A 14,707-nucleotide genomic window follows, 5' to 3' on the forward strand; every position below is an offset into this window, starting at 1 on the left:
AGAAGATTATACCATATAAGGAAGTAATTTGCTGGATGGTCTCTCAGTTAGCCTGACTAGAATCTCTAAATCATGGTCTACACAGCAGTAATGAGGAACTTTGGCCCCTCAAGTGTCAATGAAGGCCAACTGGGGCACCTGGATTCCTATCTCCACCTGGCAGTAATGAGGTGGTAACCTCATTAACCCTGTTAGATTGGTGTTGGAGAAAGCCAGCTAAAACAAAGTTTAAGATCCAGAGTCTCATAATATAAACTCAAAATGTTCAGACTTCAATAAAAAATAATCATACCAAGAGCCAGGAAGATCTTTAATTGAATGAATAGAGACCAACACTGAGATGACAAAGATGTTAGAATAAGCCCACAAAGACTTTTAAAGTTGCTGTGAGAAAAATGCTTCAATGAGCAAATATGGATACACTTGAAGCAAATGAAAAAATAAAAATGCTGAGCAAACAGGAGATATAAAGAAGAACCAGATGAAAATTGTAGAACTGAAAATTACAATAGCCAAAATAAAAAGCTCAGGAGATAAGCTCAACAGTAGAATAGAGAAGATGGAGGAAAGAATCAGTGAGCTGGAAGATAGAACAATAAAAATTACCCAATCTTAAAAAATGAGAAAATAGACTGGGGGTTGAGGGAAGAACAGAGGCTTAAGTGGCTGTGGGGGCTATAATAATATTCATGTCATCAGAATCCCATAAGGACGAGAGAAACAGGCAGGACTAAAAAACATACTTGAAGAAACATTGGCTGAAAACAGAGTAATCCTTGTAGTGGTGTCCTCATACACCTGATACAAGATAATATCCTGTATCTTGACTGTAGCTATGTCAAATCTTGGTTGTGATAATGTACCATACCTTAACTATTAACAATAATTCTAGAACTCATTAAATATGTAGTCAGAGTTTTCGTATTTTCCTGATTGGCCCAAATGTTTTAAAGTCGGTTTCTTCACATCAGAATCCAAACCAGGTCCACCTGTGGCACCTTCACCCTTCAGTGGGAGTAAGAAGCCGGACGCGTCACTTAAAACCATTCCTCTCACGTTGTCGCCCTTAATCTTACAGGTACATGGCAAATTCTCTTTCGTATTAATGTACATGCCTCGATAAAAGTCCAGAAGGGCGGCGGGGGCCTCGGCGGTTGAAGGCCCGCGTGCCCGCCGGGGCCGCGAGGGGAGGGCGCCCCCGGGACAGCCGTGGAGGGAGGGCGAGGGCCAGGCACTGCCTTCATCACCGCGTTTCCGTTTGCTGTGAAATCAAATGGCGCCCTTCCCTTTCCTGGGACGTCGGTGTCGCCGTCCAGCTGGCGTCGGGGCAGCACCCCGGGACCTGGTGTGGCGCATGCGCCCCGACGCGCGGGTCCGCGGGCTCCTTTCTCCGTCGCCGCTCCAGGACGCGGCCGCGGGGGAGCCCCACCGGGACAGAGCGGCGGGGCCTGCGACTTCCCCTGGAGCTGGCCTGAGGTGGGGCTCGGGGAGGCCTACGGGCCTGGGGGTCGCGGAGCCCAAGGAGGGCTGTGGCAGGGCCAGGGCGGCGCGCCCCGGGGGAAGGGCCCGCTGTGGCCCGAGGACGACACGGGAGCGGGTAGCCGGGCCTGTTGAAGCGCCCAGGGCGCCGAGGATCCCGGTTTGTTGGGTGACTCGGCTCAGCTTTTAGAAAGGGGCCGAGCGGGATTCGAACACTCCCTGAGCCCACAGGCCTGGCTCTCAACGGTAGCCGTCTCCCTCAGCCTCAGTTTACCTTTTCTTCCCTCAGGGATTCTCCTGTCCATGGCTGCCACCAAAACTTCGAGTTATGATGAACATTTCAGGCCAGAAAAGTTAAGAGAATGGCCGGAGCCCGAGTCCGTTTCTTTAATGGAGGTGAGATAACGTGGCGTTTTGAGACGTCATTTTGGCGGTGGGACCCCTGGAGTTTGGGACCTGTTTATCTTAACCTCGATTCTGTTCTCAGGATTGGGACAGTGCCTTTTTTAAAGCAGGCGTTGAAGGGGAATGTTCCGGGCTCAGATTTGGCCGAGAGTGTGGCCAAGAGTGTTTGCAGTCGCCAGCCTGGGGGCTGGTGCACCGACCGGGGTGGGTGGGCGGGTGAAGGCAGCAACCCCAGCTCCCCTGCAGGAGAAGCCAGGTCTGGGCTTGCCAGTCAATTCCGCATACTTCAGGGTCTGGTAATGATTTTCTCATAAAATTTAATTATTTTGTGTCATCCTATGATTTGCCTCGCTGTGAAAAACTCTTGGAAATTTCCTTTATTTTTCCCCTTTTGCCCTAGTGGCGGTTGGAGTAGTGAGATGCTTAATTTTTCTATGTGTGTGCACAGAAAGCTGTGGATTTCGAAAGTGCTGCTGCAAATCATGACCTTTTCCTTATATTTCCTGGCAAAATCATAAAGAAGAGCCATCAAAGACAAAAACTGTTTAATTTTTTTTTTTTTTTTTTTTTTGAGACGGAGTCTCGCTCTGTCGCCCAGGCTGGAGGGCAGTGGCGCAATCTCGGCTCACTGCAAGCTCCGCCTCCCAGGTTCACGCCATTCTCTTGCCTCAGCCTCTCCGAGTAGCTGGGACTACAGGCGCCCGCCACCACGCCCGGCTAATTTTTTCTATTTTTAGTAGAGACGGGGTTTCACCGTGGTCTCGATCTCCTGACCTCGTGATTCGCCCGCCTTGGCCTCCCAAAGTGCTGGGATTACAAGCGTGAGCCACCGCGCCCGGCCTGTTTAATTTCTTTAAAGAAAAAAAGATTATTTCAGAATCTGACTCAAGAATGTACACAACATTTGTGAACAATCTTACTAGGATGTTCTTTAAAAGCTGACTTCCCAAGATGCGTGTCAATATGTTTCTCCTTCTCCAAATAAATAGATTGATTCTAAATTTATATTGTAGTGTCAGGATACATGTTTAATTGTTTTACATACTTTTTCAGTTGCCATATTCATTTTAAAATTAAAAAAAATATTTTAGAGACAGGTTCTTGCTCTGTAGCCCAGGCTGGGGTGCAGTGGCCCAATCATAGCTCTCTGTAATCTCAAACTCCTGGGCTCAAGTAATTCTCCTGCCTGGGCCTTCAAAGCACTAGGATTACAGGCGTGAGCCACCCTGCCTGGCCTGTCTTCTTAAAATAAGTCTGAGAAGGCTTTAAAGCAAGATCCTGTTCCTATTACAAAGAGAACTTTATTTTAGAGAAGACCTGGGTAGCTGTTTGAACATCATTTTAGATCTCATGAGAAGCTATTAAATATGTGGGTAAAAAGAACAACTTTCCTTTTTGAGATTTGTCTTATTCACAGATTTGGTATTTGAGTTTGGGGTTTTGTTGTGATGCATTCACTGTGGCAGAATAGAAGAATCAGAAATTGAGTAACAGTTCTAAGAACCTATATCATTTTTCATCAGCAATAATTTTTAATGTTAACAGTTATTCTCTTCCAGATACTGGATTTTCATTGCCTTTTCATTTGTTCACACTTAGTCCTATAAGAATAAAAGCTAGAGATTAGTTCATAGTGATCCAGCTGAAAAAGCCCTAAAGTGGGGATTAAAATGCATCAGCTTTACGCAAACTCATAATGGAAATAGCAAGTCCCTACATGTGGACGATGTTGTTTGGAGGCCATGAGCTCCCACTAATTAGCTCTGAGATTCTGGACTAGTTGAACTAAAGGGAACTTTCTGTGGTTTTTGACTTATGAAGAGATCTGGCAGAAGGCGGGAAACTTCAAGGGCCCTTTAAGACACACCTACTAGCTGGGTGGGGTGGCTCATGCCTATAATCTCAGCACTTTGGGAGGCCAAGGTGAGTGGATCACTTGAGGTCAGGAGTTCGAGAGCAGCCTGGCCAACATGGTGAAACTCTGTCTCTACTAAAAACACAAAAATTAGCCAGGTGTGGTGTCATGTGCCTGTAATCCCAGCTACTTGGGAGGCTGAGGCAGGAGAATCACTTGAACCCGGAGGGCGGAGGTTACAGTGAGTCAAGATTGTACTACTGCCCTCCAGCCTGGGTGACAGCCAGACTTTGTCTCAAAAAGCAAGCAAACAAAAAACACCTACTGAATGCCTGAAAAGAGGATTCATTTTATAGAGGATTCCTTTAGTAAACTTTTTAGTGCTTTAAAACATAATTTAATAATATGCTATCAGGGATTTGTTTTTAAATAGTCTGGGTTGGGGGGAGCTCAAAAATAAGTAGGGATTTATTAGATGAAATAAGGTTGACTTGGAATTAATCACTCGAGCCTGGTTGACGAGTTCATAGACAATGGGTTTAGAAATTTTCCATATTTTTATGTTACCAAATAAGCCTCAAGATTTACACTAAAACTACTGGGTAAAGTACACGGAGTTTTGTCATTGTAGTTTGTTTCTTCAGGATTCACATCCTAATACTCAATTCTGAAATTTTAGGTATTAGCTAGAGAAGACATTGATGAAGCAGTACGTGCAATATTATTTAGAGAAAATTCTGTTGTGAAGGTAAGAGTTGGCTCCACACTGCATTCTAAGTATGTTCTAGGGGAGCAAGAGTGTGCAGAATAACATGGCCAAAAGTTTATGTCACCATGATCCAAGATACTCATTTTGCAGGGGGAATGAGGATCCTTTAATTTACTTGTTAGCACTACATGGATCTGAGGTCATGCCCCCTTCTTGCAGGATCACTAAAATGTCCCTAATCCACTTGGATCTGTCCTGAAGGGATCTGAGAAATTGTTCTAATTGCTCCTTCTCTTCATCCTGGTACCGAATAGAAATTCTTTCCTACTCACACTTGCCTCTTTCTCATATGTTCCCACATAGCAGTAAAACCACTAGAAACAAAATAAGCTTTTAAGGGTTATGACCAATCAGTAACTGATAGTCACTATGCTTAAGGGGCATTTAATTTCAATGAGAGAGATGGAGTTATAATAATACTTTGGGAGGCTGAAGCAAGAGTATTGCTTGAAACCAGGAGTTTGAGAGTTTGGGACCAGCCTGGGCAACATAGTGAGGCCTTGTCACTACAAAACAGTTAAAAAATTAGCCAGACATAGTGGCACGCACCTGTAGTCCCAGCTACTCAGGAGGCTGAGGCAGGAGGATTGCTTGAGCTCAGGAGGTTGGGGCTGTAGTGAATTGTGATCATGCCACTATACTCCAGCCTGGGCGACAGAGTGAGACGCTGTCTTTTAAACAAAAAAGAATAAAACTTTGACATTTGAATTGTGATTTACAATGTATAAAGAAAGTGCACATAAATTCCCATTTAAGCATTCAAAGAGGTAGATGGGATTACCTCTCTTTCACAGGCCAGAGAGAGGTGTCGAAGTCTAGTGCACTTTCTGCTCTACCAATTTTGTCCCAGACTTTCCTGATGGTGAAGGCTAGACACAGAATGGGTGACCAGGGAATGCTTGGAAATCCTGAAAAAGAAACGAGTTTCGTGAGTCAGGAATAGCTTAATCTGATTCATGAGTTACATGTGGTTTAATCTGAAGGCACAGTTGTGGTTTAGAAGTTTATATGAGTTCTTCTGCTCTGTGTTCCCAGCTTCTCTTAACTGCACTTTATTCTGTGCTTCAGTTATCTTATACTGGGACTTTGCAACCTGAATGTGGCTGAGAGCTTAGTAGTGAGAACAAATGTTTTTTTCCCCCTTACTCAAATGACAGTAAATGAAACATTTCTTTATAATTTATTTTCCTTGTTTGTATCACTTCACTAGAGATTGGATACGTATTTTCAGCATCTGGATACTTTTAATGAAAGAAGAAAAGAGATGTTACATAAAAAATGGGTTGAAAATGTTGCACAGCCTCTTCAGCAGAGAATTATGGAAAAAGTAATTTCATATAAAGGGCTTAAAATGAAACAAGAGAATGTTGAATATTATTTACAGCACAGACATAAAATGGTACTGATGTTTTATTTTTCAAATAAAATATAATTTGAAGAGTTGGTCTAACAATTTCACTGGTTATACAAATAGTTTCCAGCTTATTTTTGTATTTAAGATGAGTTCATTGAATTGTAATACACATATTGCATTCTTAAGCCTGAGGTTGGAGGGGATAGGAGTGTTGATTTGGAACTAGATTTATCAGGAATGATTTTATGTAGACGTTAATGGAGTTACTGTGGCTTAAACCATAAGGGCATTTACTTCACAAGAAATTAAGAGGTAGGTGGTCTCGTGGTGGGTTCTGACAGCATAACAATGTCAGGTTTTTTTCCTATTCTATTCTGCTATCCTTAGTATTTTCAGTTTATCCTCATCATTCTCACATTTGCCCGATGGTTGCTTATAGCTCCAGACATTAGGTCTTCATTCAGGGCAGGAGGAAGGGGTAAGGAATGGTGCCAGGGGCCTCTTCTCTTACCCTACTCCTTTGCAGGAAGCAAAAAGAGCCCCCAGAGGCCCCTAGCCAACTTTCCCTTAGGTCTCATTGGCCAGGACTGGGTCATAAAGCAAGTCTTAGCCATAAGCAGGGCCTGGAAAGCCACTGTGGCTTTCTCACCTCTCTAGTAGGAAGTGGGCAAAGGAGAATGGTATTGCATGGCTGACTTAGCCAACCAGTAGGTATTAGGACTAACAGTTTCTATACTCTGTTCTACAGTTTGGCTTTACAAAAATTTGGTTTCTTAATTTAGAGATATTTTGATTTTGAGGTCAGGACTCTCAATTTAGGTCTCTCTATTTGCAGTACCAAATACAAATCTGTTAGCTTTAGGTGTGCACTACTGGATCTTTCTTACCCCCACATATCTAGTAGATATCTAGAGTAGTAGCTGGGTGCAGTGAGTCACCCTGTATCCCAGTACTTTGGGAGGCTGAGGTGGGTGGATTGCTTGAGTCCAGGAGTTCAAGACCAGCCTGGGCAACATGGCAAAAACCTGTCTGTACAAAAAAAAAAAAAGCCGGGTGTGGTTCTGTGTACTTGTAGTCCCAGCTACTTGGGAGGTTGAGGTGGGAGGATCACTTGAGCCTGGGAGGCGGAGGTTGCAGTGAGCCATGTCACTGCACTCCATCCTGGGTGACAGAGTGAGACCCTAGAGTAGGTTAGCTGAAATATTAGAACATTTAAGTATATTTACTGAGCACAATTTCTGAATATTTACCTTAAATACTTTTTCCTACACACTTTTTTTTTTTTTTTTTTATACTTTAGGTTTCAGGGTACATGTGCACAATGTGCAGGTTTGTTACATATGTATCCATGTGCCATGTTGTTTTGCTGCACCCATTAACTCGTCATTTAGCATTAGGTATATCTCCTAATGCTGTCCCTCCCCCCTCCCCCCAACCCACAACAGTCCCCGGAGTGTGATGTTCCCCTTCTTGTGTCCATGAGTTCTCATAGTTCAATTCCCACCTATGAGTGAGAACATGCAGTGTTTGGTTTTTTGTCATTGTGATAGTTTACTGAGAATGATGTTTTCCAGTTTCATCCATGTCCCTACAAAGGCCATGAACTCATCATTTTTTATGGCTGCATAGAATTCCATGGTGTATATGTGCCACATTTTCTTAATCCAGTCTATCGTTGTTGGACATTTGGGTTGGTTCCAACTCTTTGCTATTGTGAATAGTGCCGCAGTAAACATACGTGTGCATGTGTCTTTATAGCAGCATGATTTATAGTCTTGGGTATGTACCCAGTAATGGGATGGCTGGGTCAAATGGTACTTCTAGTTCTAGATCCCTGAGGAATCGCCACACTGACTTCCACAATGGTTGAACTAGTTTACAGTCCCACCAACAGTGTAAAAGTGTTCCTATTTCTCCACATCCTCTCCAGCATCTGTTGTTTCCTAACTTTTTAATGATGGCCATTCTAACTGGTGTGAGATGGTATCTCACTGTGGTTTTGATTTGCATTTCTCTGATGGCCAGTGATGATGAGCATTTTTTCATGTGTTTTTGGCTGCATAAATGTCTTCTTTTGAGAAGTGTCTGTTCATGTCCTTTGCCCACTTTTTGATGGGGTTGTTTGTTTTTTTCTTGTAAATTTGTTTGAGTTCATTGTAGATTCTGGATATTAGCCCTTTGTCAGATGAGTAGGTTGCAGAAATTTTCTCCCATTCTGTAGGTTGCCTGTTCACTCTGATGGTAGTTTCTTTTGCTGTGCAGAAGCTCTTTAGTTTCATTAGATCCCATTTGTCAATTTTGGCTTTTGTTGCCATTGCTTTTGGTGTTTTAGACATGAAGTCCTTGCCCATGCCTATGTCCTGAATGGTATTGCCTAGGTTTTCTTGTAGGATTTTAATGGTTTTAGGTCTAACATTTAAGTCTTTAATCCATCTTGAATTAATTTTTGTATAAGGTGTAAGGAAGGGATCCAGTTTCAGCTTTCTACATATGGCTAGCTAGTTTTCCCAGCACCATTTATTAAATAGGGAATCCTTTCCCTATTTCTTGTTTTTGTCAGGTTTGTCAAAGATCAGATAGCTGTAGATATGTGGCATCATTTCTGAGGGCTCTGTTCTGTTCCATTGATCTATGTCTTTGTTGTGGTACCAGTACCATGCTGTTTTGGTTACTGTAGCCTTGTAGTATAGTTTGAAGTCAGGTAGCATGATACCTCCAGCTTTGTTCTTTTGGCTTAGGATTGACTTGGCGATTCAGGCTCTTTTTTGGTTCCATATGAACTTTAAAGTAGTTTTTTCCAATTCTGTGAAGAAAGTCATTGGTAGCTTGATGGGGATGGCATTGAATCTATAAATTACCTTGGGCAGTATGGCCATTTTCACGATATTGATTCTTCCAACCCATGGGCATGGAATGTTCTTCCATTTGTTTGTATCCTCTTTTATTTCATTGAGCAGTGGTTTGTAGTTCTCCTTGAAGAGGTCCTTCACATCCCTTGTAAGTTGGATTCCTAGGTATTTTATTCTGTTTGAAGCAATTGTGAATGGGAGTTCACTCATGATTTGGCTCTCTGTCTGTGATTGGTGTATAAGAATGCTTGTGATTTTTGTACATTGATTTTGTATCCTGAGACTTTGCTGAAGTTGCTAATCAGCTTAAGGAGATTTTGGGCTGAGACAATGGGGTTTTCTAGATATACAATCATGTCATCTGCAAACAGGGACAATTTGACTTCCTCTTTTCCTAATTGTTGAATACCCTTTATTTCCTTCTCCTGCCTGATTGCTCTGGCCAGAACTTCCAGCACTATGTTGAATAGGAGTGGTGAGAGAGGGCATCCCTGTCTTGTGCCAGTTTTCAAAGGGAATGCTTCCAGTTTTTGCCCATTCAGTATGATATTGGCTGTGGGTTTGTCATAGATAGCTCTTATTATTTTGAGATACGTCCCATCAATACCTAATTTATTGAGAATTTTTAGCATGAAGGGTTGTTGAATTTTGTCCAAGGCCTTTTCTGCATCTATTGAGATAATCATGTGGTTTTTGTCTTTGGTTCTGTTTATATGCTGGATTACATTTATTGATTTGTGTATGTTGAACCTGCCTTGCATCCTAGGGATGAAGCCAACTTGATCATGGTGTATAAGCTTTTTGATGTGCTGCTGGATTCGGTTTGCCAGTATTTTATTGAGGATTTTTGCATCAATGTTCATCAAGGATATTGGTCTGAAATTCTCTTTTTTGGTTATGTCTCTGCCAGGCTTTGGTATCAGGACGATGCTGGCTTCATAAAATGTGTTAGGGAGGATTCCCTCTTTTTCTATCAATTGGAATAGTTTCAGAAGGAATGGTACCAGTTCCTCCTTGTACCTCTGGTAGAATTCGGCTGTGAATCCATCAGGTCCTGGACTCTTTTTGGTTGGTAAGCTATTGATTATTGCCACAAATTCAGAGATTCAACTTCTTCCTGGTTTAGTCTTGGGAGGGTGTATTTGTCGAGGAATTTATCCATTTCTTCTAGATTTTCTAGTTTATTTGCATAGAGGTGTTTGTAGTATTCTCTGATGGTAGATTGTATTTCTGCGGGATCGGTGGTGATATCCCCTTTTTCATTTTTTATTGCATCTGTTTGATTCTTCTCTCTTTTCTTCTTTATTAGTCTTGCTAGTGGTCTATCAATTTTGTTGATCTTTTCAAAAAACCAGCTCCCGGATTCATTAATTTTTTGAAGGGTTTTTTGTGTCTCTATTTCCTTCAGTTCTGCTCTGATTTTAGTTATTTCTAGCCTTCTGCTAGCTTTTGAATGTGTTTGCTCTTGCTTTTCTAGTTCTTTTAATTGTGATGTTAGGGTATCAATTTTGGATCTTTCCTGCTTTCTCTTGTGGGCATTTAGTGCTATAAATTTCCCTCTACACACTGCTTTGAATGTGTCCCAGAGATTCTGGTATGTTGTGTCTTTGTTCTCGTTGGTTTCAAAGAACATCTTTATTTCTGCCTTCATTTCATTATGTACCCAATAGTCATTCAGGAGCAGGTTGTTCAGTTTCCATGTAGTTGAGCGGTTTTGAGTGAGTTTCTTAATCCTGAGTTCTAGTTTGATTGCACTGTGGTCTGAGAGACAGTTTGTTACAATTTCTGTTCTTTTACCTTTGCTGAGGAGTGCTTTACTTCCAACTATGTGGTCAATTTTGGAATAGGTGTGGTGTGGTGCTGAAAAAAATGTATATTCTGTTGATTTGGGGTAGAGAGTTCTGTAGATGTCTATTAGGTCCGCTTGGTGCAGAGCTGAGTTCAATTCCTGGATATCCTTGTTAACTTTCTGTCTCGTTGATCTGTCTAATGCTGACAGTGGGGTGTTAAAATCTCCCATTATTATTGTGTGGGAGTGTAAGTCCCTTTGTAGGTCACTCAGGACTTGCTTTATGAATCTGGGTGCTCCTGTGTTGGGTGCATATATATTTAGGATAGTTAGCTCTTCTTGTTGAATCGATCCCTTTACCATTATGTAATGGCCTTCTTTGTCTCTTTTGATCTTTGTTGGTTTAAAGTCTATTTTATCAGAGACTAGGATTGCAACCCCTGCCTTTTTTTGTTTTCCATTTGCTTGGTAGATCTTCCTCCATCCCTTTATTTTGAGTCTGTGTGTGTGTCTCTTCATGTGAGATGGGTTTCCTGAATACAGCACACTGATGGGTCTTGACTCCTTATCCAATTTGCCAGTCTTTGTCTTTTAATTGGAGCATTTAGCCCATTTACATTTAAAATTAATATTGTTATGTGTGAATTTGATCCTGTCATTATGATGTTAGCTGGTTATTTTGCTCATTAGTTGATGCAGTTTCTTCGTAGCCTCGATGGTCTTTACAATTTGGCATGTTTTTGCAGTGGCTGGTACCTGTTTTTCCTTTCCATGTTTAGTGCTTCCTTCAGGAGCTCTTTTAGGGCAGGCCTGGTGGTGACAAAATCACTCAGCGTTTGCTTGTCTGTAAGGTATTTTATTTCTCCTTCACTTATGAAGCTTAGTTTGGCTGGATATGAAATTCTGGGTTGAAAATTCTTTTCTTTAAGAATGTTGAATATTGGCCCCCACTCTCTTCTGGCTTGTAGAGTTTCTGCCAAGAGATCAGCTGTTAGTCTGATGGGCTTCCCTTTGTGGGTAACCCAACCTTTCTCTCTGGCTGCCCTTAACATTTTTTCCTTCATTTCAACTTTGGTGAATCTGAAAATTATGTGTCTTGGAGTTGCTCTTCTCGAGGAGTATCTTTGTGGCATTCTCTGTATTTCCTGAATCTGAATGTTGGCCTGCCTTGTTAGATTGGGGAAGTTCTCCTGGATAATATCCTGCAGAGTGTTTTCCAACTTGGTTCCATTCTCCCTGTCACTTTCAGGTACACCAATCAGACGTAGGTTTGGTCTTTTCACATAGTCCCAAATTTCTTGGAGGCTTTGTTCGTTTCTTTTTATTCTTTTTTCTCTAAACTTCCCTCTCGCTTCATTTCATTCATTTCGTCTTCCATCAGCGATACCCTTTCTTCCAGTTGATTGCATCTGCTACCGAGGCTTCTGCAATCTTCGCGTAGTTCTCGATACTTGGCTTTCAGCTCCATTGGCTCCTTTAACCCCTTCTCTCCATTGGTTATTCTAGTTATCCATTCGTCTAATCTTTTTTCAAAGTTTTTAACTTCTTTGCTATTGTTTTGAATTTCCTCCCGTAGCTTGGAGTAGTTTGATCATCTGAAGCCTTCTTCTCTCAACTCGTCAAAGTCATCCTCCGTCCAGCTTTGTTCCGTTGCTGGTGAGGAACTGCGTTCCTTTGGAGGAGGAGAGGTGCTCTGCTTTTTAGAGTTTCCAGTTTTTCTGCTCTGTTTTTTCCCCATCTTTGTGGTTTTATCTACTTTTGGTCTTTGATGATGGTGATGTACAGATGGGTTTTTGCTGTGGATGTCCTTTCTGTTTGTTAGTTTTCCTTCTACCAGACAGGACCCTCAGCTGCAGGTCTGTTGGAGTTTACTAGAGGTCCACTCCAGACCCTGTTTGGCTGGGTGTCAGCAGTGGTGGCTGCAGAGCAGTGGATTTTCCTGAGACCACAAATTCAGCTGTCTGATAGTTCCTCTGGAAGTTTTGTCTCAGAGGAGTACCCGGCCGAGTGAGGTGTCAGTCTGTCCCTACTGGGGGGTGCCTCCCAGTTAGGCTGCTTGGGGGTGAGGGACCCACTTTAGGAGGCAGTCTGTCCATTCTCAGATCTCCAGCTGCGTGCTGGGAGAACCACTACTCTCTTCAAAGCTGTCAGTCAGACAGGGACATTTAAGTCTGCAGAGGTTCCTGCTGAGTTTTTGTTTGTCTGTGCCCTGCCCCCAGAGGTGGAGCCTACAGAGGCAGGCAGGCCTCCATGAGCTGTGGTGGGCTCCACCCAGTTCGAGCTTCCTGGCTGCTTTGTTTACCTAAGCATGCCTGGGCAATGGCGGGTGCCCCTCCCCCAGCCTCGCTGCCACCTTGCAGTTTGAGCTCAGATTGCCGGCTAGCAATCAGCGAGACTCCGTGGGCATAGCACCCTCTGAGCCAGGTACGGGACACGATCTCCTAGTGTGCTGTTTTCCAGGCCCGTTGGAAAAGCGCAGTATTAGGGTGGGACTGACCCAATTTTCCAGGTGCCGTCTGTTACCCCTTTCTTTGACTAGGAAAGGGAACTCCCTGACCCCTTGCGCTTCCCGAGTGAGGCAGTGCCTCGCCCTGCTTCGGCTTGTGCACAGTGCGCTTCACCGACTGTCCTGCACCCACTGTTTGGCACTCCCTAGTGACATGAAACCAGTACCTCAAACAGAAATGCAGAAATCACCCATCTTCTGTGTCGCTCAGGCTGGGAGCTGTAGACCGGAGCTGTTCCTATTCGGCCATCTTGGCTCCACCTCTCCTACACACTCTTAAGGGGCAGAGCTCAAGATTGAATCCAGATGTCCAAAGTGCAAAATCTTGTATTTGTGTCCAGAAATGTGATTTCATGGGTATAGGGAGGAAGATCTTAGAAATGGCATGTGTTGAAGTCCAAGTAATTTTAAATGTCAGTAAAGTCATTGTGAATCAACCATATGAGCTGGGTTCCAAGAAAACATACAGCTCTCAGGGAAGAGAGGCTGTACTTAGAGTGGGAAGCATTAGAGTCTTGGTCTGTCCTGTCCTTAACCTGTCATTCCTGATGTCACATTGTTGAAGGGACACTCATCAGTTGCAAAACCTTTAGAAAAGAGTTGAGTCTTAACACTACTTTATAGGAAGAAAACTGGAAAGAGGTGGGGTATTTGGCCCAAGGAAAAGATGACACGAGGGGGAATGAACCTTTTAAGTATTTTAAAGGCAGACATGAGCCAATGAATTAGATGTGTAGAACTAGTGTCTGTACCCGCAAGTTACAAGGCAGATTTAAACTCAACCTGAGGACAGAGTTTCTTGAGGTTAAAATTACCAAAAAAAGTACCTGCCTCATGGAGCAGAAAGTTCTGAAAGGCCCATGGATGACTTCAGACTAAAGCTAGATGATTACTTCTCCCAGAAGGTGGTGGAGTCTCCTTGCAGTCTAAACTACTTCAGCAGTTTCTTCCAACCCTTTGAAGCTATGCTTTTATATAAAAATGAAATGCAGTATTTGGCTTTTATAATATGAATTTTGCAAAACAGTTTGTATCTAGTGATTTTTCCCTTAAGTATATTTTATATCTGAAGGAAATCATATGTGAAGACCATTATAATCCTGAAGTATACAATCCCTTTTTAAATTTTTTTAAATTTTTCTTTGAGACAGAGTTTCCCTCTTGTTGCCCAGGCTGGAGTACAATGGTGTGATCTTGGCTCACTGCAACTTCTGCCTCTGGGGTTCAAGCAGTTCTCCTGCCTCAGCCTGCCAAGTAGCTGGGATTACAGGCATGGGCCACCACGCCTGGCTAATTGTTTGTATTTTTAGTAGAGACGGGGTTTCGCCATGTTGGTCAGGCTTGTCTTGAGCTCCTGACCTCAGGTGATTTACCTGCCTTGGCTTCCCAAAGTGCTGGGATCACAGGTGTGAGCCACTGTGCCTGGCCTACGATCATTTTATATGAAGAAAAAGAAACCAAATTATGGAAAGGTAGAGCAGGTTTCTTTGGTTTTTTATTCTTAGGAGCTCTGGAGTGGGGAAAAACCTGGTCATTTTAGAAGTCTTGTAGTTATTCTCTATTCATTAAAAAAAAATCTACAAAAGCATTTCCTTTGAGTTTTAGAATAGGAACTCAAAGTAATTTAGACTCCTGTGGAATTTACACTGTGCACAAGGCATGGATACGCGTGATCATTTGTTCATTCATTTACTCACATTC

At 42.7% G+C, this 14,707-nt stretch overlaps 1 protein-coding gene across 4 annotated transcripts in view; it reads left to right on the forward strand.

Moving 5' to 3' along the window:
* The first annotated feature begins 991 nt into the window (after positions 1–991).
* The window catches only part of FAM228A (family with sequence similarity 228 member A), a 49,683-nt gene continuing 35,967 nt past the window's right edge, over positions 992–14,707 (forward strand). For 2 of the 4 annotated variants that reach the window (XM_030800239.1, XM_030800240.1), the window contains exons 1-3: positions 992–1,078; positions 1,769–1,875; positions 4,419–4,487. In XM_030800239.1, the coding sequence (XP_030656099.1) occupies positions 1,783–1,875; positions 4,419–4,487 (162 nt within the window). In that variant the 5' untranslated portion in view covers positions 992–1,078; positions 1,769–1,782. Of the gene's footprint in view, positions 1,079–1,354; positions 1,477–1,768; positions 1,876–4,418; positions 4,488–5,718; positions 5,908–14,707 lie in introns of those variants that run through there. The other 2 variants (XM_030800238.1, XM_003270580.3) reach the window with 2 other exon arrangements.

This window comes from Nomascus leucogenys, chromosome 19 (assembly GCF_006542625.1).
Source record: "Nomascus leucogenys isolate Asia chromosome 19, Asia_NLE_v1, whole genome shotgun sequence".
NCBI classification, from domain to species: Eukaryota; Metazoa; Chordata; class Mammalia; order Primates; family Hylobatidae; genus Nomascus; species Nomascus leucogenys.